General features: G+C 36.9%; 1 protein-coding gene across 1 annotated transcript in view; it reads right to left on the bottom strand.

Moving 5' to 3' along the window:
* The window catches only part of ROCK2 (Rho-associated, coiled-coil containing protein kinase 2), a 168,918-nt gene that overhangs the window by 108,605 nt on the left and 36,832 nt on the right, over positions 1–23,481 (bottom strand). Inside the window, exons 2-3 of the mRNA XM_011960893.1 lie at positions 3,835–3,916; positions 2,716–2,816 (exon numbers count right to left, since the gene is read on the bottom strand). Coding sequence (XP_011816283.1) covers positions 2,716–2,816; positions 3,835–3,916 — 183 coding nt within the window. The remainder of the gene's footprint in view (positions 1–2,715; positions 2,817–3,834; positions 3,917–23,481) is intronic.

Here is a 23,481-nt window from a genome sequence, read left to right as displayed (position 1 = left end):
CACTTAAGAAGACAGTTTGGCAGTTTTTTAGAAAACCAAATACACTCTTATCCTATGATCCAGCAATCAAGATCCTTGGTATTTAACCAAATGAATTGAAAATCTATGTCTACACAAAAACCTGCATGTGGATGTTTATAGTGCTTTACTCATAACTGCCAAAACCTGGAGGCAACCAGTATGTCCTTCAGTATGTGAATGGATAAACTTTGGTACAGCCAGACAACAGAATATTGTTTAGCAAAAACTAATAATCTAAAGGATCACAACAAGACATGGAGAAACCTTAAATGCATATTACTCAGTGAAAGATGACAACCTGAAAAGGTTGCATGTATGATTCCAATTACATAACATTCTGCAAAAGGCAAAACTATGAAAACAGTAAAAAGAGTGACTACCAGAGACTTGGGGCTGGGAGATGAATAGGTACAGCACAGAGGATTTTTGGGGCAATGAAAATACTATGTATCATAGTATAATGATGGGCATATACCATTGTACACTTGGCCAAACCTACAGGATGTACACCACCATGAGCAAGCCCTAATGTAAACTATGACAATAGGTGATTATGAAGTGTCAATGTAAGCATCAGTTGTAACAAATGTACTCTAATGAGGGATGCTGACAATGGAAGTGCCTATGCACATGCTGGGGCAAGGGGTATATGGGACATCTCTATACCTTCCCTCTCTATTTTAGTATGAATCTAAAACTGCTCTTAAAAAAACTAAAGTCTTTTTTTAAAAAAAGAAAATAAAAACAGGGCAACAGGGCATCTAGAATAAATAAAATATTACAGGTATGCTCCATCAATTTTTATCAATTTAGAAATTATATTAAAGCAGTCCCAAATTTCTTTACTACTTTAGGTAGTCTGATCACTAATTACTCTTGCCTGGTTACAATTCAAGGAAAATGGTTATTTAATTCAGACAGTACTGTTAAGTAACTATTTCCTGTGTTCTTCACATTCAAGTACTATATTCTGGTTCAATTTCACTTCTATCTGGCCAATGATCTTTCCCATTGATGATTTCTGGATTTTGGCTCATCACCTAAAATCATCCTCATTATACTTCAGGTTTAACTCATTTGTAAAATTATTCAACATGCCACCATTGCTCCCATACAAGTCATTAAAATGTTTAATAGGAGGCCGGGCGCGGTGGCTCATGCCTGTAATCCCAGCATTTTGGGAGACTGAGGTGGGCGGATCACCTGAGGTCAGGAGTTCAAGACCAGCCTGACCAACATGGAGAAACCCCGTCTCTACTGAAAATACAAAATTAGCCGGGCGTGGTGATGCATGCCTGTAATCCCAACTACTCAGAAGGCTGAGGCAGGAGAATTGCTTGAACCCGGGAGGAGGTTGCGGTGAGCCAAGATCATGCCATTGCACTCCAGCCTGGGCAACAAGAGTGAAACTCCGTGTCAAAAAAAGAAAATGTTTAATAGGAGAAGAGGGACCCTGAAACACTTCTTGGAGGTCTCTGTCCCATGTACCATCCATGCTTTCACCAGCCTCCTTAGAATAAAACTAGTACATTAGTTATAAAGCTTGCCTACCCATACAGTTATTACCGTGCTATTTCATCATATTATCCTCAAGTGTCAGAATTCTTCAAAAGAATAATATTCTTCTTATGGATATGTATTACCTAAATTGCACTACCCTGATCTACAAGTCCAATAAACCTATTAAAGAAAGGCCCAGTGAGATGTCTCATGCTTGTACTCCCTGCACTCTGGGAGGCCGAGCAGGTAGTTCCCTTGAGTCCAGAAATTCAAGATCAGCCTCAGCAACATGGTGAAACCCCATCTCTACAAAAAATACAAAAAATGAGTTGGGTGTGGTGGCACACGCCTGTAGTCCCAGCTAATTGGAGGGCTAAGGCAGGAAGACTACTTGAGCTCGAGAAGTCAAGGCTGCAGTGAGCCAAGATTGTGCCACTGCACTCCAGCCTCAGTGACAAAGCAAGACCCTGTCTCAAAAAAGAACAAAAACAAACAAACAAAAAACCCAAAGAAAGAAGCAATGAAAGAAAAGAAAAAGGTCTATCCATGACTTGTTCTTAACAAAATCCATGCTGGCTTATAATGATCACTACTTTTCTCAGTGCTCCATCAAGAGGGGTAAACGCTGTAGCGTGAAGAGAATTTGACTCTAATTTAACTATAAGGACAATAAGAGAGGAGTTTCAAATAGTCAGGTGATGAAAACAGGAATACGAGATTAGGAAGAGTTCCTAAGCTAATAATACAAAGGTAATGGTTACTGTCAACATTCATAATATTTGCAATTGGTACCACTTTGGCCTGCGAAAATAAATTTCAGATTTAATTTCAGTTATTAAAATTTATCTGTTGGGTTTCTTATATATCTAAATAAATCTCAGTTCCTTAAGCAGATGTTTTTAATCTGAACATTCTAAATAAAAATACAGCAGTTCTGGTGGAATATTAACTGCTAGGCAGATCACATGTGAAGCTATATTGGCCTTATTTTCTACATTGTGTTTCAGAGCTGGAAGAGACCCAGAGTAGACAACAAAGGCTTCCTTTTTTAGATGAGGACACTGACCAAGAGCATGAAGCCACCTTCTGGCATGGGTGGGCACAGAAATTAGATCTACTCAGCTGCTATTGATAATGCGCCACAAAACCATGATGTCATAAAGAACAATAAGAACAAAACAAATACTCTCTTACCAACTGCACTTCACCAAAAGCACCTCTTCCAATAACTTTTACAACATCATAGTCTTCTGCCTTCATCTGTAGACCTCTGATTTTTTTCACAATTTTCTCATCTACCATAAAAAGATCACCACACTTATATCAATCATATTTATAAATATTTTAAAATAATCAACATTTATAAATATATTTTTGTTTTAAGAAGAGACAGTTTTTAGCTAAACTTGCCAGTTTTTAAAGGCTGTTAGTTAAAAATCTAAGATATACATTAACCTTAAAGAACCAAAACTCTCTATGGTTTATTAACACATATAAATGAACACCACTGACTGCCAAAAAGTAACAGTTACAGCTATTCTGTTTCTGATACTGTTGCTTAGCAAGTTAGATGATAGCTGACACAGTGATGACCCAAGCAATCCTGATGTGCACTCTGAATCATGGCAGAAAGTTGCCATGAAATTACTTGCAAGGCTAATCTTAGTAATGAATTTTGATGGCCTACGTCTCTGAAAAGTGGTAATCATACTGTATATATAGTAACTATAGATAAGATTGTTTAATTGGGAAAATACCTCAGTCTCTGCCAATTTCAAAGTAAAGAGCTTACTGTGATGATACAAAATATATATTAATTGTTTTGAGAATTTCTTATTCTTGGAATTCAATTTCATTTACTTCTGCATTGCAACATTAATACTGGCAAATATTAAGGGTTACCAAACACATATGGTAATAATAGTTATCACATTATTTATTATTAACTAGTCTGAAATGTCCACAATTACAGAAGCATAAAGCTTATTAATTCTCTGGGTAATATTAAGTCTTGGAATTGTAAATATTAATTTAAAACTTCTCTTTGAACTGCTATAAATAGTCTGTCCTAAAATAGCTAGTTTTAATAATGTATTTCAAAATTTAGAACTTTATCTGTTTTGCATATTGTAATTTGGTTCTGCAATTGCTTTAAAAATAAAAGTAACAATTTTTGAATAAATCAAATGGTAAACAAAAGACAAGTTTAATAAATAAGTTGATTAAATCAATAAATTTACAGGCTAATAACCAAACAAATCTCTTATCAAAAGTACAGTTATAAGATCAAATATGAAGCTTAAACATACTTACATCTATTTAAGAAATTATCTATGTTCTTGTTTTTTCTCAAAGCAGGAAAATCTAAATCAAGGACCAAGGAATTTAAGCCATCCTGTTAAGAAATAAAAAGAGAAAAAGATAGTTTTTACAATTTTCAAGCATTCATTAAAAAAAAAGTCTTTTAATTTTATGTCATTTTCACCAGAAAAATGCCAACCCACTTTGATATGATAGTGTCCATTAGTTCCATATCCAACGGCTTTAACCGGTTTCCTTATCTCTGTCAGAGAATATTAGGACTGACCCTATCACGTTTTCCTGTGTTCTTTCAGCCAATAGAAAAATGTCATTTCAAAACATGTATCTATTATTATTTTTGCTAGTCAGATGTCTCCCTTTCTCTCTTCAAATGGCCAGTCAAATTTCATCAGGTTTTGACTTTAAGAAATACAGCTACACTAAGTTCCCTCTTATTAAACCTGCATTAATGTTGTGCCTAGTGCAGATTAAGAAGATAAAATCCAAAAATAAATGACACCATCCTTACCCTCTGGGAGCTCAGTCTCAAAACTAAATTTCCTCCAAAAACAACAACAACAACAGGATGATGCATTGTCTGGATTTGTATTTTTTCTTTACGTTTCTGTATTTCCCATATTTTCTACAATGAACATGCATTGAATTTATAATAAAAACAGAAAAAAAACTATATACATATAATGGTGGAGGTGAAAAAACTCACCAGAAAGAAACTAAGTCTCAAATTACTCAATGGAAATGCTTGTGAAGGTAGCAGGATTTCTAAAACACTATCACATACATTGTCTCAACACCAAGTAACTGTGGAAGGTAGAGGAAACATCCTCAATTTAAAGATGAAGAAACAAATTAAGGCACAGAGAAATTACATTACTTTGATTTCCTCAGGGTCACGCTGTTAGGAAATGACAGTAGCAGCATACAACCTAAATCTTAGGCGGTCCAATAAATTTAACTCATCCTCTAGTCTCAATGATCAGACTGACACGCTGCTAAAAGAAACAATGGGAGCCTGGGAGGGTAAACAGGGAAGCTAGAGGATTGCAGAAAACGAAACAACAATAAAAAGAAGCCTTTAGGGGACTTGGATAGGGGGAAAATATGGGGAAAATTACACACAAAATTTAGAAAGGTAATCCAGGTGGGTGTGGCAACACACACCTGTAATCCCAGCTACTTGGGAGGCTGAGGTGGGAGGATCATTTGAGCCCAGGAGTTTGAGACCAACACGGGCAACATAGTGAGACCTTGTCTCTGAAAAAAGTTTTTTCTTTAGAAAGGTAATCTACTAATTCTAGAATAACTGTATATACTATGCTTACCACTCGGTTATAGTTCATATTTTTAATTTTCATTCACTAAAAAATGTTAACACTTTATGAAAATATTATTTAATAACAGAAAGGGACAAAGGTGTTAAGAGTAAACTATTAACATTTTTAATAACAAAATGATTTATATCCCACTGATATCTAATACAGACACAAAGCAATCTTGATTCTCTTCAACTAAAAGAAAAAAATACATTTTAAAAAATCCAACTTCCAGGTAAGCTGGGATTGTTAAATTCACACATTAAGACATACCCTCCCATACTCATACACATAAACAACATAACACACACGCACACACACTCCTCCAAAACAGCTGGACTACTTTTCAAGGATTCTAACACTTGAGCATATTAAGCTATTTTTAAGTACCAAATCAATGTATCTTTATTAGTATAATTTTGATATTTCAATGAGTTAAAAATGTAAAATCTGAATCGTTTATATTTTAGATGTTTCTAGATTTATACTCTGTATTACAATTTCAAATCAAAGAAAAGTATATTCATTTGGAAAGCATTCTTCCATGCCTCCATTTACCTCGACAGGAAGAAAAATTTAAATTGACAAGGCAATAGCTTCTATTGCAACAGTAAATCTTCCTCAGAGACTTTTCAAACAAATGGAATATTAACACTTCATACTGAAATAAAAGTAACTCTGCATTAAAATCTCCATTTACACATAAGACAAGAGAAGCCTTTCTTTGAAGCAACACTACAACTTGACATTAATAAAATAACGAAATCCTTGCTTCCCCCCATCTTCCCCAAAAGTTCTCTCCAAGTGATGGGATTATGTGAAGATTAAATAATCTGGAAAGTTTATAAATATTTTCCCATAATATTCCCCAGTAGTGTAGAGTCAGAGAGCTTTTTCAGCATTTTGAACATATTTGCTCAACTCAACCATCTTGTTTTTAAAACCATTTTTACAAGACCAAACACTATCACTATTAGGCACTATTAATTTATTTTTATGTAGCATCAATTTTTAATGATACTATGATACTTTAATGTAGGTTGATAATATATACATCTATAAACTTACATTCTTACTTGAGGCCTTTATGTTTATAACTTTTACAATCAAAATTTACTCTATTTAGTATCGCCTTTTAAGAAAAAAATTTGGAATTGTTTTCAGATACTAATGTGTTATGTATATGAAATTAATACTGAGATCCAGTCACTGGGCAAGCTGAGTTAGCTCAGGACTTGATTGAAAGCCCTATGTCTGTGAACTTCCTTGTTGTGCAGTTTCAAATAAACCTTCATAAGTTTTTTTTTTTTTTAAAGTGTCAGTGATTTCAACTGTGATTATTTTCTTTAAGTGACACTAAACCAGACACAGTGTGGCACACCCCTGTAATCCCAGCTACTCGAGAGGCTGAAGTGGGAGGATTGCTTGAGCCCAGGGGTTCAAGAGCAGCCTGGGCAACATAGCAAGACCCCATCTCATTTTTTAAAAAATGATACTAAAACTGAGATTAAAAAAATGTTAAAAAGAAATACAAATAAATTCAGGGAAAGACTACAACCAAAATTTTACAGCAATGAAGAAAACTATCTGCCTGTTTCCAACTATATAGAAATGACAAGAGAACATTTGAAAATGATAGCCCCACTGAGACTAAACAAAACACTACCACCAATAACAAAATATTCAAAGACCAGAATGAAAAATGCCAAGCAATGGGTATGACCTAAAAGTCACAGAGGTCTATTTCAGATCAGAAAGCAGCAAGATCAATGACTGATAATTAAAAGGGCCTAAATGAGGTGAGGAATTAAAACCAGACTGATTACTAGAAAACCAGTACCCGAGGTGAAAATCCCCACTCCTAAAATAAGACACTGGAGGGATAAACAACAATATCTTATTGCCCAAGTTTCATATGAATCTGCATAACCAGATAGGTCAGACACAGCTTTCAATCAAGCCTTGGACTATGCCCACAGGTAGCCCAGTTACATCTCTAAGGTTACCAGCCGAGAAATGTGAATTAGCTCCAATGCAAAAACTAACTTAGGTTGTCTATATGCAAAAAGCATGAGAGAAAGGCAGGGAGAAAAATGTGTTATCCTACTATATTTTTGGGAAAAAAAAAAAGTATAAGTCAACACCCAGTTTCCCCTACTATAATTATTATGGGGGGGAATATATATATACATAAAATGGTCTATTTTTCTAACTTTTCCTGAACACAGAGCCCTTTTATACTTCAATTGTCAAGAAATGAAGTATTGAACTTGATTTCACTTTCACTATACACTGCTTCTTAGTATCTTGTTGTTGGCCAGGTGCAGTGGCTCATGCCTGTAATCCCAGCACTTTGGGAGGCCAAGGTGGGCGGAGCACCTGAGGCCAGGAGTTCTAGACCATCCTGGCTAACACAGTGAAATCCTGTCTCTACCAAAAATACAAAAATTAGCCAGGCGTGGTGGCACAGGCCTGAGATCCCAGCTACTCAAGAGGCTGAGGCAGGAGAACCACTTGAACCCGGGGGGCGGAGGTTGCAGTGAGCAGAGATCGCGCCACTGCACTCCAGCCTAAGCAACAGAGCAAGACTCCATCTCAAAAAAAAAAAAAAAAAAACTAAATGTAGTTAAATATCCAAACAAAATGCTTCAAAAAATAAAAATAAAAAGAGATTGGAAATACTTTACCAACCTGGAAAGTCTAAATCGATAAGCAAAATGATGGAGACACCCTCTTAGGAATTCTAATTGCTAAATGAGGCACAAATTATCCTTTAGCTGAAAATTTTATACATTTATGAGTTGTGAGCACATGCGTAGTATTTAAAGCTATAAAACTGGATAAGATCACCAGAGGAGTGATTATAGATAAACAGAAAAGAATCAAGGACAGAGTCCTGGGATACATCAATATTAAGAGACAAGGGAGAAGAGGCGACCTGAAAGGAACAACTATTTTTTTGAGGAGGGAAATCAAGACCATCATGGTATCTTAGAAGCCAGACGAAGAGTGCAGGAAGAGGGAGAGAATGATAGACAAATGATAAGACTAATGATAGTTAATCTGACTGGTAAGTCAACCTAATTGAGGACTGTGAATTTAGCAACTCAGAGGTTAGCAGTAACTTTTCTAAGGGCTATTTGGATTACAAGTTTACTACTTCCAAATCACTGTTCACCACTTTCTTAGTACTACTATTTTAAATACTGTATTTAAAAAAAAAAAACTCCACATTCATAGACTGTAAATAATACCTAGCATTCAGCATGACCATAAATTATGTATCTTATTCTTTACAGCCTACTTACCAAAAACTTTATACAGGTTAATATTAACCAAAGGAACTGTCTTAATTACTTTGCACCATGCATTGTGCAAATCACTATACATGCACTTAACATTTTATTCTTCACAGCATATAAATTAATACTAGTGTCATATCTACATTAGTAGGCACAGAAACTGAAGCTTAAAGAGGTTAAACAATGTGCCCAAGCCAAAATAGCTTATATGTAACAGAATTAAAATTTTATGATGCTCTTATAAACAATATTGAACTTAAAGTTAATAAAATAATAAACTTAATAAGCTAGTAAAGTTATTCCTCTAAAAGAATACTAAAGAACAAACATGTTTTAAAGTCAAGACAACCAAAGAAACAGTTGGTTACAGAGCATAGGAAGCATGTTTCTGTGTATCTGCTGTACAGATTAGTGACCAGGAAATGTTATTTAAATGAATTTGTAACGCATTTCCTCCGTTTGCTATTTCAACTCCAAACACAAATATGTAACTAAAATAGTTGATATGGTTTGGATTTTTGTGTCCCTGCCCAAATCTCATGTCAAATTGTAATCCCCAGTGTTGGAGGAGGGGCTTGGTGGACTGGATCACAGGGGCAGACTTTTCCCTGTTCTCATGATAATGAGGGAGTACTCATGAGATCCGGTTTAAAAGTGTGTAGCACCTCCCCCTTCTCCCTCTATGCCTGCTTCCCTTTGCTTTCTGTCATGATTATAAGTTTCCTGAGGCCTCCCCAGTCATGCTTCCTGTACAGCCTAGGGAACTGTGAGTCAATTAAACCTCTTTTCTTTATAAATTACCCAGTCTCAGGGTAATGAGCCAACAAATACACAGATGTGTTTTATAAAGAGATAATAAAGTAAAGGAAATCTAGAAGTTAAGAAACCCGGGTTATACCATCACGGTTCTGCTATTTAGTGGCAACTTAATTGAGGACTGAGAATTTAGCAACTCAGAAGTTAGCAGTAACTTTGAGGAGAGAAACTTTGATACAGGAAAAGATAAAATTGTGTGACCCTACACAAGTAATTTCACCTAATTTCTAGGGCACTCATTTGTATAAAAGAGCTCATCGCCTATAAAATCATTATGGTGAGCAGTTCTTTAAAAATTGGCTATTTAAATAGTTAAAGGAAATCCTGACATAAGGAAAGACACTTTCCTAGGGCAAAGGCAGGAGCAATAAGAATGTTTTTATGACTTTTCCTTGAGCCTGAGGCTCCAACATGGCTCAGCATGGCAAGACAGGATCAGTATTAATTTTTCCTTTTTTGCCTCACATGCCAATATGGCTTGGCAGAGTACTCTTCCTGATTTTGCCTTTCTTCAAAATTTTGAGTTTGATATTCTGTTCATAATGTCTTTGCATTAATTTTTTAAAATACTACATTAAAATATCTTGATTACTGTGGTTTTTTAGGGTTCTCCCTTAAATTTTGTTCCAAGTGCCTGAATGGCTTCACTCTAACCTCAGCCCTGGTCCTAAAAAGAGAACGAACCTTTACAATGAGAGAGGCATTAACGATAGCATATTTTGATTTTAAAAGAATGTGCGGGCTGGGCACGATGACTCACACCTGTAATCCCAGCACTTTGGGAGGCCGAGGCGGGTGGATCAAGAGGTGAGGAAATCCAGACCATCCTGGCTAACAAGGTGAAACTCCGTCTCTATTAAAAACACAAAAAATTAGCCAGGCGTGGTGGCAGGCACCTGTAGTCCCAGCTACTCGGAAGGCTGAGGCAGGAGCATGGCGTGAATCCGGGAGGTGGAGCTAGCAGTGAGCTGAGATCGCACCACTGCATCTGACCTGGGTGACAGAGTGAGACTCCCATATAAAAAAAAAAAAAGAAGAAGAAAGAATGTGCAAAAAATAACATTATTGATTTGATCAAAGTTTTAGAATTAAATGTAAAGTTGGTAATTGTTCTAATGGTGATAGTGCTGCTGTGCTGATAATAAAGCAGCTGCTATTTGCAGAGTACTTGGATAGACATGATGCCAAACACTTTGTATAACATCTCCTTATTTAATTTTCCTAGCAGACTGTGGAATCATATGGTATTAATTATATGGTGGAATTATATGGTGTTAATTATATGGTCTTAATATCACCATATTTTTTAGTTGAGGAAATTTGGCTTGGAGAACTTAAACCATTTCCCAGAATGGCACAGCTAAGAAACAGTAGGGTTGGTATTGGGCCCAATGCTGCTTTCAGCAATTACTGGTATTTTTAAAATTAAATTCTAATTTTTTTCTTCTAAAATATTAAGTTGACGGTAAGATATGAATCAAATTACATTCATAATGTAATACATTGTTTTATTATTTTATTTATGTAATACATAAGGTAATACATTGTTTAGAAACACATGAATAAAATTAAGATCAAATTATACTTGTATCACTATTTTTTTTGAGATGGAGCCTTGCTCTGTTGCCCAGGCTGGAGTGCAGTGGCATGATGTCAGCTCACCACAACCTCCACCTCCACCTCGTCCTCTACCTCAAGTGATTCTTGTGCCTCAGCCTCCAGAGGCGCTGGGACTACAGGTGCACGCCACTATGCTCGGCTACTTTTTTGCATTTTTAGTAGAGATGGGGTTTCATCATGTTGCCCAGGTTGGTCTCGAACTCCTAAATTCAGGTGATCCACCAGCCTCGGCCTCCCAAAGTGCTAGGATTACAGGTGTGAGCCACTGCGCCCAGCCTGTATTACCAGATTTCTTATGGTTTATAAATCAACAATTTTATCTCTTCCTCTATTAAAAAACGTTTTTCTCCTCAAAAATTACATACAGTGTTACCTGAAACTCTCTATAAAACAGAAAACAGGCAATTTAAACACCTCTCTATTATAAAATATTAGAAAAAGTAATGCATCATCGGTCTGAATCCTATTCTTAATTTAATATTGGTATTCAACTGAGAAACTACTGGCCAGATAAAATTAGAGTTGTTATTCTGGTTGTAGACAAGTCAGACTTTTTAAAAAGTATTTTCCATATTTGTAACTTGTACAGTTAAATATCATACATAGACTTTAGGGCAAAAAAAAAAAATCTCATCCAGGATATAACACATACATACAAGAAAAATACCCCCAAAAGGCCTGCTGGTTTTATGTTTTATTAATTTTCCTATTTGGTGCTCATGGTACACCAAATAATTATATGGCTTCAATATTTTGATATTCACAATATTGTTCAGCAGCTGTACTCTAAATACACTGGTGGCAGGATCTGTTTATATAGTGCTCCATTACAGACACTCCAGGGAAGACCAGACTATCTTAAGAGAAGGCCTGGCACGGTGGCTCACGCCTGTAATCTCAACAATTTGGGAGGCCGAGGCAGGTGGATCACCTGAGGTCAGGAGTTTGACACCTGCCTGGCCAACATGGTGAAACCCTGTCTCTACTAAAAATACAAAGATTAGCCAGGCGTGGTGGCACACGCCTGTAATCCCAGCTACTTGGAAGGACAATCACTTGAACCCAAGAGGCGGAGCTTGCACTGAGCCAAGATCAGAATGCTGGAGATGACAATGGCCAACTAAATTACAAAGCAACATTTGTCTGTAATATATTTGTGGATATATAGTTAAGTAGATAGATATCTAACTAAGCCACTCTGAATATACAGCTATTCCAGTATTTTTTAAATTTTGAAAAGATACAACAAAGTTTTGTTTATTAGAAAGTAAAACAATTTGGTCATATTCACACTTAATGACAAGAAACAGTCTTCCACGCCTGTTTCTAGTCAATTGTCAAATAAACAGAACCTTCTTTTTCATTTTCTAACAAGTAGTTTGTCTATATGGTTTCCACCCCTAAGAACCTAAATATAGAAAATCATTTTTCTACAATTGTGAAATTAAATTTCTGCTTCATCTCCAAACAATATCAATCACTCAATAAATGTTAGCTATTATTGTCACTATTTTCAGTATCACCTAAATACACACTATGCATTTAAAGATCATGTAATTTAGGATATGGAGAGCTGGAAGGTTTTTTAACTTTAACGTCTAAACCTATTAGCACATTTTTTATACTAACAGAACCAAAAACAGTTCCATCACTAACGTAATGTGTTCCATAAAGAAAATTATTTTACTCCTTTAAACCTCATTTTGACATCTATGCAATACAACATCTAAGTCTCAGGGCTAGTGTGACAACTAGTGAAAGACTGTGATACCGAATGAAACAAAGGTTAGGTACTAGTCACTTTAACTCCTTTTGTTATGAGTGTACTCATGTTTTAATCAATTTTAAAATCTGTTTCACTCCCAAGTAATTTTCAATCTTATTTTAAGTTTATACAGCTTAACATTTTATTTAAGCCAGTTAAAATCTGGGAAAGATTAGATATAACACAAAAGTGCTTGGAGCAACATTATTTATAATAGCAAGAAACTCAAAGCAACCTAAAAATCTGGAACAGAAAAACAAAGTAAATTTTACTAAAGCTTGTTAAAGTTATATTAAGCAATCACTAAAAATAATGGTTACAAAGACTAGGTAGGAATTAGTATTTTTAAAAAATTAATGTTTAAAAAGTGCAGAATAAAAATTAAATGTATCATAATTCTACTTAAGGGAAATATGAATATGAAATTTTTGAATGGAAAGCAACAGACACAATAACTATCATACCATGATGAAATTATATGGTTTTATTCGTTTCTTAAATTTCTGGTGGTGAAATTTTGTATGAAATAACTCATAATAAAATAAAGCAAATCTAAGTAAACAAGATCTAAGGTATTACAGAAGACAGTCTTAATACATTTAGACTTTTAAAAAAATTACTCATTTATTATCTATAGCTCCGTATCCCTACTGAAACAGATGCTATTTTAAATCCCAATGCATTTCACTATTCGCTGCCTCCTACAAGTCATATGTTGTGTTTTTTCTTTCTCTCTTCTCTGAACTGGGATCTTAACAGGGATTAATAGATTAATTTGAGAAAAACTAACTTTTTTTTCCCATCCAAGAACAACGGAGGTCTCTCCGTCTATTTAAAATTTCTATTTCTTTCAGCAAAGTGATAATCACATCTATTCTAAGTACATCTTGTTAAGCCTACTGCTAAGTATTTTACCTTTTTGTGGCTGTTACCACATTGTATTAGGTCGGCCATGTGGAGGACACAGAGCTCTCTGAGTACCTTTATGAACAAAATTTTTTCAAGTTTCTGAGAGAAATGTTCGAAATATCCCATTTCTTTCTAATTAATGATGCTTAAACATACATTAGGTAATTAAAAGCAAATGTAATTTCCCTAAAACTGTTAAAAACTTGTACATAAAATCAAAAACTTCATGAAAAACATAGGTGGGGTGGTGATTAGAAGGTCAGGATGAGGTGACATTCTGGAAAATTCTGTTTCTTGACCTGGCTGCTGATTATATATGGGTTCTCAGATTGTAAAATTTTATCAAGCTGTATACATACAATATACATACTTTTCTGTGAGGGTATATATAGACATATATTTACAAAGAATGTTTTGGATGCATTGGATAATAATGAACTTATTGACAAGATAAAAATAGCACAAGAGGTCTGGCACAGTGGCCTGTAATCCCAACACTCTGGGATGCCGTGGCAGGCAGATTACCCGAGGTCAGGAGTTCGACACCAGCCTGACCAATATGGTGAGACCCTGTCTCTACTAAAAATATAAAAATTAGTCAGGCATGGTGGTGCTAGCCTATAGTCCCAGCTACTTGTGAGGCTGAGGCAAGAGCATAACCTGAGCCTGGGAGGCAGAGGTAGCAGTGAGCCAAGATCGTGCCATTGTACTCCAGCCTGAGCAACAGAGTTAGACTCCATCCCCCGAAAAAGAAAAGAAAAAAAAAAAAACAACAACGGGCAAATGAACTTTAAAACCTGTTTGCCATCATTGTGCTTAGACATTTTCACATACCTTTTCTAATGTATTGTATCTCCTCAATCAGGGAGGACATACGAGTAAGAAACCCATCCTCAAGTCTGCTACATTTCAATGAGAGTTTTTTTATTACAGAGACTTATCCTCCAAACACTTTTAAAGCTTATTTGTGTTCAAAGTGCTGGGAGGGAGCAGGTTATGAGAAGTCACACAACCTTATACTTTGGATCCCATCTTCCATGTAATGGAAAAGATGTTTCTTATAACCCTTAAAAACAAGTCAGCAATTTTGAGTGAGAAGAGGAGAGCTGCCCTGCTGGAGAATCTGAGAGGGAGTTAAAGGAATTTCAAACACAAAACTATCTTTCCCTGTTGTCAGAATTTGATATATCACTACAGTTATTATAAATATGTTTTAAAACTACAGAGATTTTAAAATCTCATTTTTTATATTCCACATTAAAAAATCACTGGAGGCCGGATGCAGGGGCTCACACCTGTAATCCCAGCACTTTGGGAGGCCCAGGTGGGCAGATCATGAAGTCAGGAGTTCAAGGTCAGCCTGAGCAACATGGCTAAACCCCGTCTCTACTAAAAAATATATATATATATATAAATTAGCCAGGTGCGGTGGCACACACCTGTAATCCCAGCTACTCAGGAGGCTGAAGCAGGAGAAACATCTGAACCCAGGAGGTAGAGGTTGCAGTGAGTCGAGATCGCACCACTGCACTCCAGCCTGGGTGACAGAGCAAGACTCCATCTCAAAAAAAAAAAAAAATCACTGGAAATATGTGAACATCAAATCATTATATCCAGACATAATCTTCAATTTTCCAGTCAAATATTAATCAAATCTAAACAATGAACTTTTTAAAGCACAACCAAGTACTTTTATAAACCAAGTTCCCATGAAAAATCAAAGGGCAAAAATGTGTGCCCACAGATCACGTTAGGAAATTAACATTCACTGAGTGCACACTATGTGCAAAAGAAAGCCACTTTCTCATTCAATTCTCATAAAAGCCCCACTAGAAAAAAAAATGGGAGAAGCGCTTTGAGGCAGAGTCACTTAGGGATACAGCAGAGGCAGAAGCTGCAACGAGGAGCAGGTCTTTCTGCTATTCATACAACTACCACTACGAACTACGAAAGAACACAGCAAGAAGAAAACAGTTGTTGATGGTTGTTTTAAAGTACACAGTCTTCTCTTTTCTTCTTCTAACTAGATCTGTAACTATGCAGAATGAGTAGCCAACCTAATTTTCATGGAAAAGTAAAAATGTTCTTCTCAACAGAAACCAGAGAAGCAAGGCACAACTCATCCTTACCCAGGAGGCAACAATCCTCTCATACCTCTCAGGAAACTTTCTTAAGTGAACACTTAAAAAATCAGAAAACATTTTAATAACCTTTTAAATATCTGTCCTGTCTCTTTTGTCCCCTGTATGTGCCCTCCCCTACAAATAAAGAATGATGAGCAAGTCTTGGAAAAGGAATCTAATTCACAGTTTTGGGGGTCTATTTCATATTTTGGTAGCCTATAAATTCTTATTTGTCACAGGAAAGGTCCCACTGATAAAACAATTTGACAACTAATAGGTTAATCTACAGTTTCTAAAGGCTAATTACCAACGAGACCATTTCCTCCATAACTCTGCATATTGCTTCTTCATTTCTGGCAATAACAGCACCTTGGGTAGGAATAATAATTTATCAATCAATTTTGATACACATTAGCAACTATGGGTTTTTTGGGGTTTTTCTGAGACGCAGTTTCGCTCTTGTTGCCCAGGCTAGAGGGCAACGGCGTGATCTCAGCTCACTGCAATCTCCGCCCTCCCCGGTTCAAGAGATTCTCCTGCCTCAGCTCCCAACTAGCTGGGATTACAGGCACCCGCCACCACGCCTGGCTTATTTTTGCACTTTTAGTAGAGATAGGTTTTCACCATGTTGACTAGGCTGGTCTCGAACTCCAGATCTCAGGTGATCCACCTGCCTTGGCCTCCCAAAGTGCTGGGATTACAGGGACGAGCCACCGCGCCTGGCCAGCAACTATGGTTTAAAAGAAATACAAAATTACTCAAAGACACTGAACCTAAATTGCCACAAATAGCCATAATTTTTCTTACACTCAAAATAGAAAAGGCAACAAAGTCAACAAAAATCTAGACTTTATTCTTTGAATCTTCTTGTAGGCTTAATAACCCTATTTCTACAAAATAGTACACTGTGACCCAGTACCCTTATTTCCAAGTATCCACCAGATACCCAAAAGACCCAAGAAGTCTCCTAAGTTGAGTGGACCTATGCAATGAGAGTGTAAAATGATCTACTAAGGTGCAAAAAAAAAAAAGTATCACTGATGAGCAGAATTAGAAAGTGAGTATTGTGATTTAGTAACTACAGCCACTAACGTATTATGCTTCTTCCATTTGTATCTATACCTCCTTGTGAAATTTCAGGAGGAAAGAAAAACCTATGATGGTTCTCAAAACCTGGTAGCAAAATAAACTGAACTTAGAACCTAATCTTCAAATCACCGCAACAACATTAAGCCAAAATTGTAAAAAGCAATAAAGCATATGTCATTTAGGGGGGAAAGAAAAAGTTTGTAGCATTAATAAAGTAGTATTTATAAAAATCTTATGTTTATAAAATTATACTTTTAAAACTTCTATTTTATGTATATTTTGTAAGTTACATATTTTAATACTATAGTCCATGTATACAAATTATAAATAAAATATATTTGGAGATATTCTCAAAATTTTTTCGATGATGGGATACAAGATTAAAACTTTGGAGGTCATAAATTCCTTAAAGGTAAGGAATTTTTTTATCTTCCTTGAAAGTAAAAACTTATTTTCTATATTCCAAGCATAGTACATATACTCAAAAAACTGTTGTGTAAACAGCCAGCATCTTGGTATCAACATAACCAAAACTAAATCAGGCATCTTCTCATTCAAATCTTACCTACTCTGCTGGGCACGGTGGCTTATGCCTATAATCCTAGCACGTTGGGAGGCCGAGGCGGGCGGATCACCTGATGTCAGGGGTTTGAGACTAGCTTGGCCTACATGGTGAAACCTCGTCTCTACTAAAAATACAAAAAAGCAGCCAAGCAAGGTGGCAGGCCCCTGTAATTTCAGCTACTTGGGAGGCTGAGGGAGGAGAATTGCTTGAACCTGGGAGGTGGAGGTTGCAGTGGGCCAAAATCGCGCCATTGCACTCCAGCCTGGGCAACAAGAGTGAAACTCCGTTTCAAAAAATAAAAATAAAAAAAAAAATCTTACCTACTCTACATCTAATAACCAATGTCATTCTAGGTAACTCAGGTTCAGAATTCCTTTCCCTTGTCCCTTACTTCAAGTCATTCCCTCTGTACTGCTGATACTTCCTCTAAGGTCTCACAGTTGGCTCCCTTCTCCACTTCATTCTCTATTATGGTTTCAGATTCTCATTATTTTCTGCTCACTAACTCGTTTCCCTGCCTCTAATCTCCCTCTGCTCCAGTACATCTCCATTCTACTGCTGAGTAATCTTTTTGAAATATAAAGCTATACATTTTATGCTCTTCTTAATATTTAAATTTGTGTGTGTGGTGGGGGTGTTTTTGTTGTTGTTTTCTTTTGAGACAGAGTCTCACTCTGTCGCCCAGGCTGGAGTGCAGTGGTACAGTCTGGTTCATTGCAACCTCCACCTCCCGGTTTCAAGTGATTCTCTTCCCTCACCCTCCCAAGTAGCTGGGATTACAGGCACCCTTAACATTATTCCATACCTTCCAAATGCCTAGAAAATCAAGTCTCAACTAGCATTTGGAATATTTTGCCAATCAACCTTCTCCAATCTGACTTTCTACTATTTACCACCCTTCTTTCACATGTGCTCTAGATTTGTATTGTCCAATAGAGAAGGCACTAGTTATATCTGGCTACCAAGAAGCACTTGAAATGTGGTTAGCCTGAACTGGGATGCTCTGGCAAATGTAAAATACACATTGGATTTCAAAGACTTAGTACTAATAAACAAGAATATGAAATAACTCTTTTAATAACGTGTTAATAATTTTAAAATATTGATTACATGTTAAAATAATACTTTGCTATACTGGGTTAAATGAAATATTTATTGAAATTAATTTCATCTGTTTCTCTCCACTTTTTAAAATGAGGCTTCTGGAAAATTTTAAATTAAATATGTGGCTCACATTATATATCTATTGAGCAGTATCCACTGGAAAGTTTGGACCACCCAAACTTTCATCTTTCACCTTGGTCTTTCTATTTCCATCACTTTCCTCACAGTCTTTGACCACAGAACATTCAACAATCATTCATTTGCTGAGGGGTAGCCATGTACCATGGCTGAGTGCTAAGCATTAAAATTAAAAAAACAAAAAAGTCAAAGTTCTTGAGTCATCTCTACTTGATCAAATTTATATCTATTCTTCAAAGATCAGTTCAGATAAAACTTACTTCTGTGAAATCTTCAGGATCCTCCAGGATAAAAATCTCTCCTTCCTAACTCCTACACATTACATGTTCTTCAAAGATTTCACTTTGTCCTTATAGAAGTTATTTTTGTACACAGCTTGTCTCACATCTATTAGCTGTAAATTCCTCAAGTGCAGAATTCAGATCTTGCTTCTTACCTGAGAACTTGCACAAGCCTTCATCACCAAATCTATCCACATTCCTGCATCTGTGCCCACACATTTTACTTTCTTTCCTGCTATTATGGATGTACAGTCCTAGCTACAGCTAATCCCTCCACCTACACACTAAATCTCCCATTCCCTCTTGCTCATTAACACCACAACAGCAGTTCTCTGTCCCCCCACCTCCTGTGATCTCTTCATTTCTTCTCACCGCCTTCTCTACTTGATTATTGCCATTGGCATGGAAACATGTCATTATTTCTCTTACCCTTAAGAAAATAAAATCTCTTGACCCAACCTCCCATACAGCTGCCATTTCATTTCAATCTTTTTCTTCACAGAAAAATGTCTTGGAAGAGATACCTATTCTAGCTGTCTTAAGTTTTTCTCCTCCCATTCCCTTTACGATTCACTACAATTAGTTCTCCCCTGACTAACAGCCATCATCACACTGCCTAAACTTTTCTTTTCAAGCTTATCAGTGACCTGCATGTTGCTAATCCAATAATCATGTCTCAGTTCACATCTTACTTGACCTATAAACATCTTTAGACAGTCCTTCACCATTTTTTTCAAAATAACAGGTCAAGGTTTGGTCAGGATTGCCCTGACCTATTATTTTCAAAAACTTGAAAACTTTTTCTACTTTGCTTTGATGAAAACTCATTTAAATTGTTTATCACATTATTTCTCTGGTTGACCTTTCTTAGTAGTCTTTATTGGTTTTCTCCTGTCTTTGGGCCTCTTCTCTCTTAAATTCACTCACTCCCTGAACTCCATCTTGTCTTGTGTCTTTAAATATGTGCTGATGGCTCCTAAATTTAATATCTCTATTCCAACTAAAATCCTGCATTCAAGACCCATATATCTATTTGCTATTTATCAGCTTTTTCTGAATATCTGGTAAGTATTTCAAACAATAATGTCCAAAACTATGCCCTACCCCTTCCTTTTCCTACTACAACCACTTCCCTCCTTCAGTCTTTCACATCTCTATTCATGCCAATTCCATCCTTGCAAATACTCAGGTCAATAATGTTAATATTCAAATTTGACTGCTTTTTCTCTCTCAAGAGCTGAAATCCTAACACTTACAAATCTGGTCAGGACTGCTTTCAAAACGAATCCAGAACTCCACGAGATTTCACCACCTTTACAAACCACCAACATTTTGCTGGAATCACTGCGAATGTCTGCCATTAGGTCTTCTTACTTCCAACTTTGCCTTCTCTTTCTTCTTAGAATATTTTCAATGGAACACAGAGAATGATGCTGTCACTCCTCTGTTCAAAACCTCCAACGGCTTCCCATTTCATTGAGAGTAAAGCACAATTCCCAGCCTCTGAGTCTAACATCTGCTCGCATCCACCTAGTTATTAACTCTCAAACCTCCCTTCCCATTACTTTCTGTCTCACTCATTGTGCTTCTGCCACACTGGCTTTCTAAAGGTTTCAAAATTACAAAAGGTACCCTACACAAGAAGTACGAATGGTGTAGGAAGATAGCTCAGTGGCAGACAGGACACTAACAAGGAGGGAAAACTGAGCAGCACCACAGCCTTACAGAGTTGGGAGACTGACTAAATATGAGGAATTCAGCCAATTAGTATGTAATAACTGAACCAGGCTCATACTACTGATAGAATGAATACAAATATGGGGGCGGAGGGTTGGGCACACTACAATGAACTCATGGTGTTAAGCTGGAACTAGAGGTATCAATATGAATTAACGGATTTCAATACATAAAGCATACAGGGGGCCAGGTGTGGTGGCTCACGCCTGTAATCCCAACACTTTGGGGGGCCGAGGAGGGCGGAACAACCAAGGTCAGGAGTTCGAGACCAGCCTGGCCAGCATGGTGAAACCCTGTCTTTACTAAAAATACAAAAATTAGCTAGGCGTGGTGGCACACGCCTGTAGTCCCAACTACTTGGGAGGCTGAGACAAGAGAATTGCTTGAACCTGGGAGGCAGAGGTTGTAGTGAGCCGAGATCATGCCACTGCACTCCAGTCTGGGCAACAGAGTGAGACTCCGTCTCAAAAATAAAAAAGTTAAAAAAAAAAGATGAATACAGAAATATAGATGTAGATAAATGTGTGTGTGGGTGTACACAGACACCCACACACACGTGCTTCCTGGATGTGACCACTGAAAGGGCCTGGTGTACAATAGATACTCCCATAGCAATGAGCTCATCTAGCACTCAGAGCTTGGTTTTAAAATACAACTCTTCACTAAAGGGAATTAGGGCTCCTTGGAGAAATGCTGATTCTAGGCTGGAGTAGGAAAATTGTAAGATGAGCTTGTAGCATCTCGTGCCAAAAAGGAAGGAAGTGCACAGGTGATAAAATGGCACAGAGCTATACATACACAATGTATCGATGTCAATGTTCTCGTTTTGAGAATAAGCTACAGTTATGTAAGACATAAACACTATGGGAAATGGGGTACACAGGACCATTCTGTACTATTTTTGCAAACTTCCTATGAATTTATAATTATTTCAAGAAAAAAGTTTAAAAATAAGTGAAGTGTACAAGGACTGATGGTGACTTGTCAAGAGGACATATAAGCCAGTATGAAAGGGCTCCCAGTGGCAAATTTGGAAGAATTTCTACAAAATAAATGGCTTGTAATCATCAAAACTGTCAAGAGCATGAGAGTCAAGAAAGACTGGGGAACTGTTCCAGACTGAAGGAGATTCGAGGGCCACGAAAGCTGGATGAATATATGATCCTGGGTCAGATTCTTTTTCTATGAAGAACATTATTTGGACAGTTGACAAATCAAATGTTTCGTGTATGCAGTAAGTTTATAAAAATTGTTTCAAAATAAGAAGTTTTTTAAAAACCACAAAAGGCATGTTCCTGACTCAGGGACTTTGGATTCACTATTTCCTTTTATCAGAAATGCTCACACCCATATCTCTGCACCACTTGGTGGTAGCTCTCCACCAAGTCTTCATTCAAAAGTCATCTTTTCTGGGAGAACTTCTTATAATACATAAACTTTAAAAATTCTGTATTTCATATTATCCTTGTTTTACCTTCTTTCTCCTTACCACTTATCACTATCTTACAAACAATTAAATTATTATCTAGCTCCTTATTAAAATGCAAACTGATAGGGAGGGAAATTTTATCTGCTTTGTTCACTGCCTAAACCAGTGTTTGGCATGCTGTAGTTACTAAATATTCATTAAATGACTGAGCGCACATAAAATCATTTGAACACAAGGGATTTAAGAATCAACTGCGAAATAAGTTCACTTTCTCAATCAAGGTAAAAGGAATACAGAAACAGGTTTTTAAAAGAACTCCGCTGTTAACTTGATAGCTCTGGGATATCATTTCAACAAATATGTCTACAGCATAAATGAATGAGCTAATGTCCTTGCCCTAAGGAGCTTAGTGAACAAACCTATTTCCATCAGCAAGCAAAGCCATAATACTGCAGCCAGCTAATACAGCAAGAAAATACCTACCAACACCATGTGGGAAGTACAGTATAAACAATCCAAATGCTGACAGACAGGAATTAACTACAGCAGACCTGCTTGAAAAATATGGGAAGATACAGAAAGCAGGTTTTCTTGGGGGAAAAAAGAGTGACATCAAACTAATATTTTAATAAAGTCAGTGGTATAAACCAATAGACATATGTAACTGAGGTCTCGATATTTTATTACCACGTTTCCCTGAAAAACTACCAACAACAATGGTTTCCATTAATCTACAGTATTAAAAAATGTACTGAATGGTTTGTACTTTTTTAAAAAAGTATAATTCAAAAATCTAAAGATGATCTTATGGGGCCGGGCGGGATGGCTCACGCCTGTAATCCCAGCCCTTTGGGAGGCCGAGGTGGGCAGATCACGAGGTCAGGAGATAGAGACTATCCTGGCTAACACGGTGAAACCCCATCTCTACGAAAAATACAAAAAATTAGTCGGGTGAGGTGGCGGGCGCCTGTAGTCCCAGCTACTCGGGAAGCTGAGGCTGGAGAATGGTGTGAATCCGGGAGGCGGAGCTTGCAGTGAGCCCAGATGGCGCCACTGCACTCCAGCCTGGGCGACAGAGCAAGATTCCGTCTCAAAAAAAAAAAGATGATCTTATGGTTTCTACCCATGAAGCAGTCAAATCAAGTAGCATCCCATTTTATGAATGCTTTTTTCTCCTGTGTACCAGGTAATAAAGCTGACCTTCCTCTCTTGCATAACTGTCACCGAAATGACAGAAAATATTATCTTCTTGTTTGTTTCTGAGACAGAGTCTCACTCAGTCACCAGGCTGGAGCGCAGTGGTGCAATATCAGCTCACGGCAACCTCCTCCTCCAAGGTTCAAGCGATTCTCCTGCCTCAGCCTCCCGAGTAGATGGGACTACAGGCGCGTGCCACCTCGCCTGGCTAATTTTTGTATTTTTGGTAGAGTCGGGGTTTCACCATGTT

This window comes from Colobus angolensis, unplaced genomic scaffold, assembly GCF_000951035.1.
Source record: "Colobus angolensis palliatus isolate OR3802 unplaced genomic scaffold, Cang.pa_1.0 Scaffold53, whole genome shotgun sequence".
Classification (NCBI taxonomy): Eukaryota; Metazoa; Chordata; class Mammalia; order Primates; family Cercopithecidae; genus Colobus; species Colobus angolensis.
This window is presented reverse-complemented; position numbering and strand designations above follow the sequence as displayed.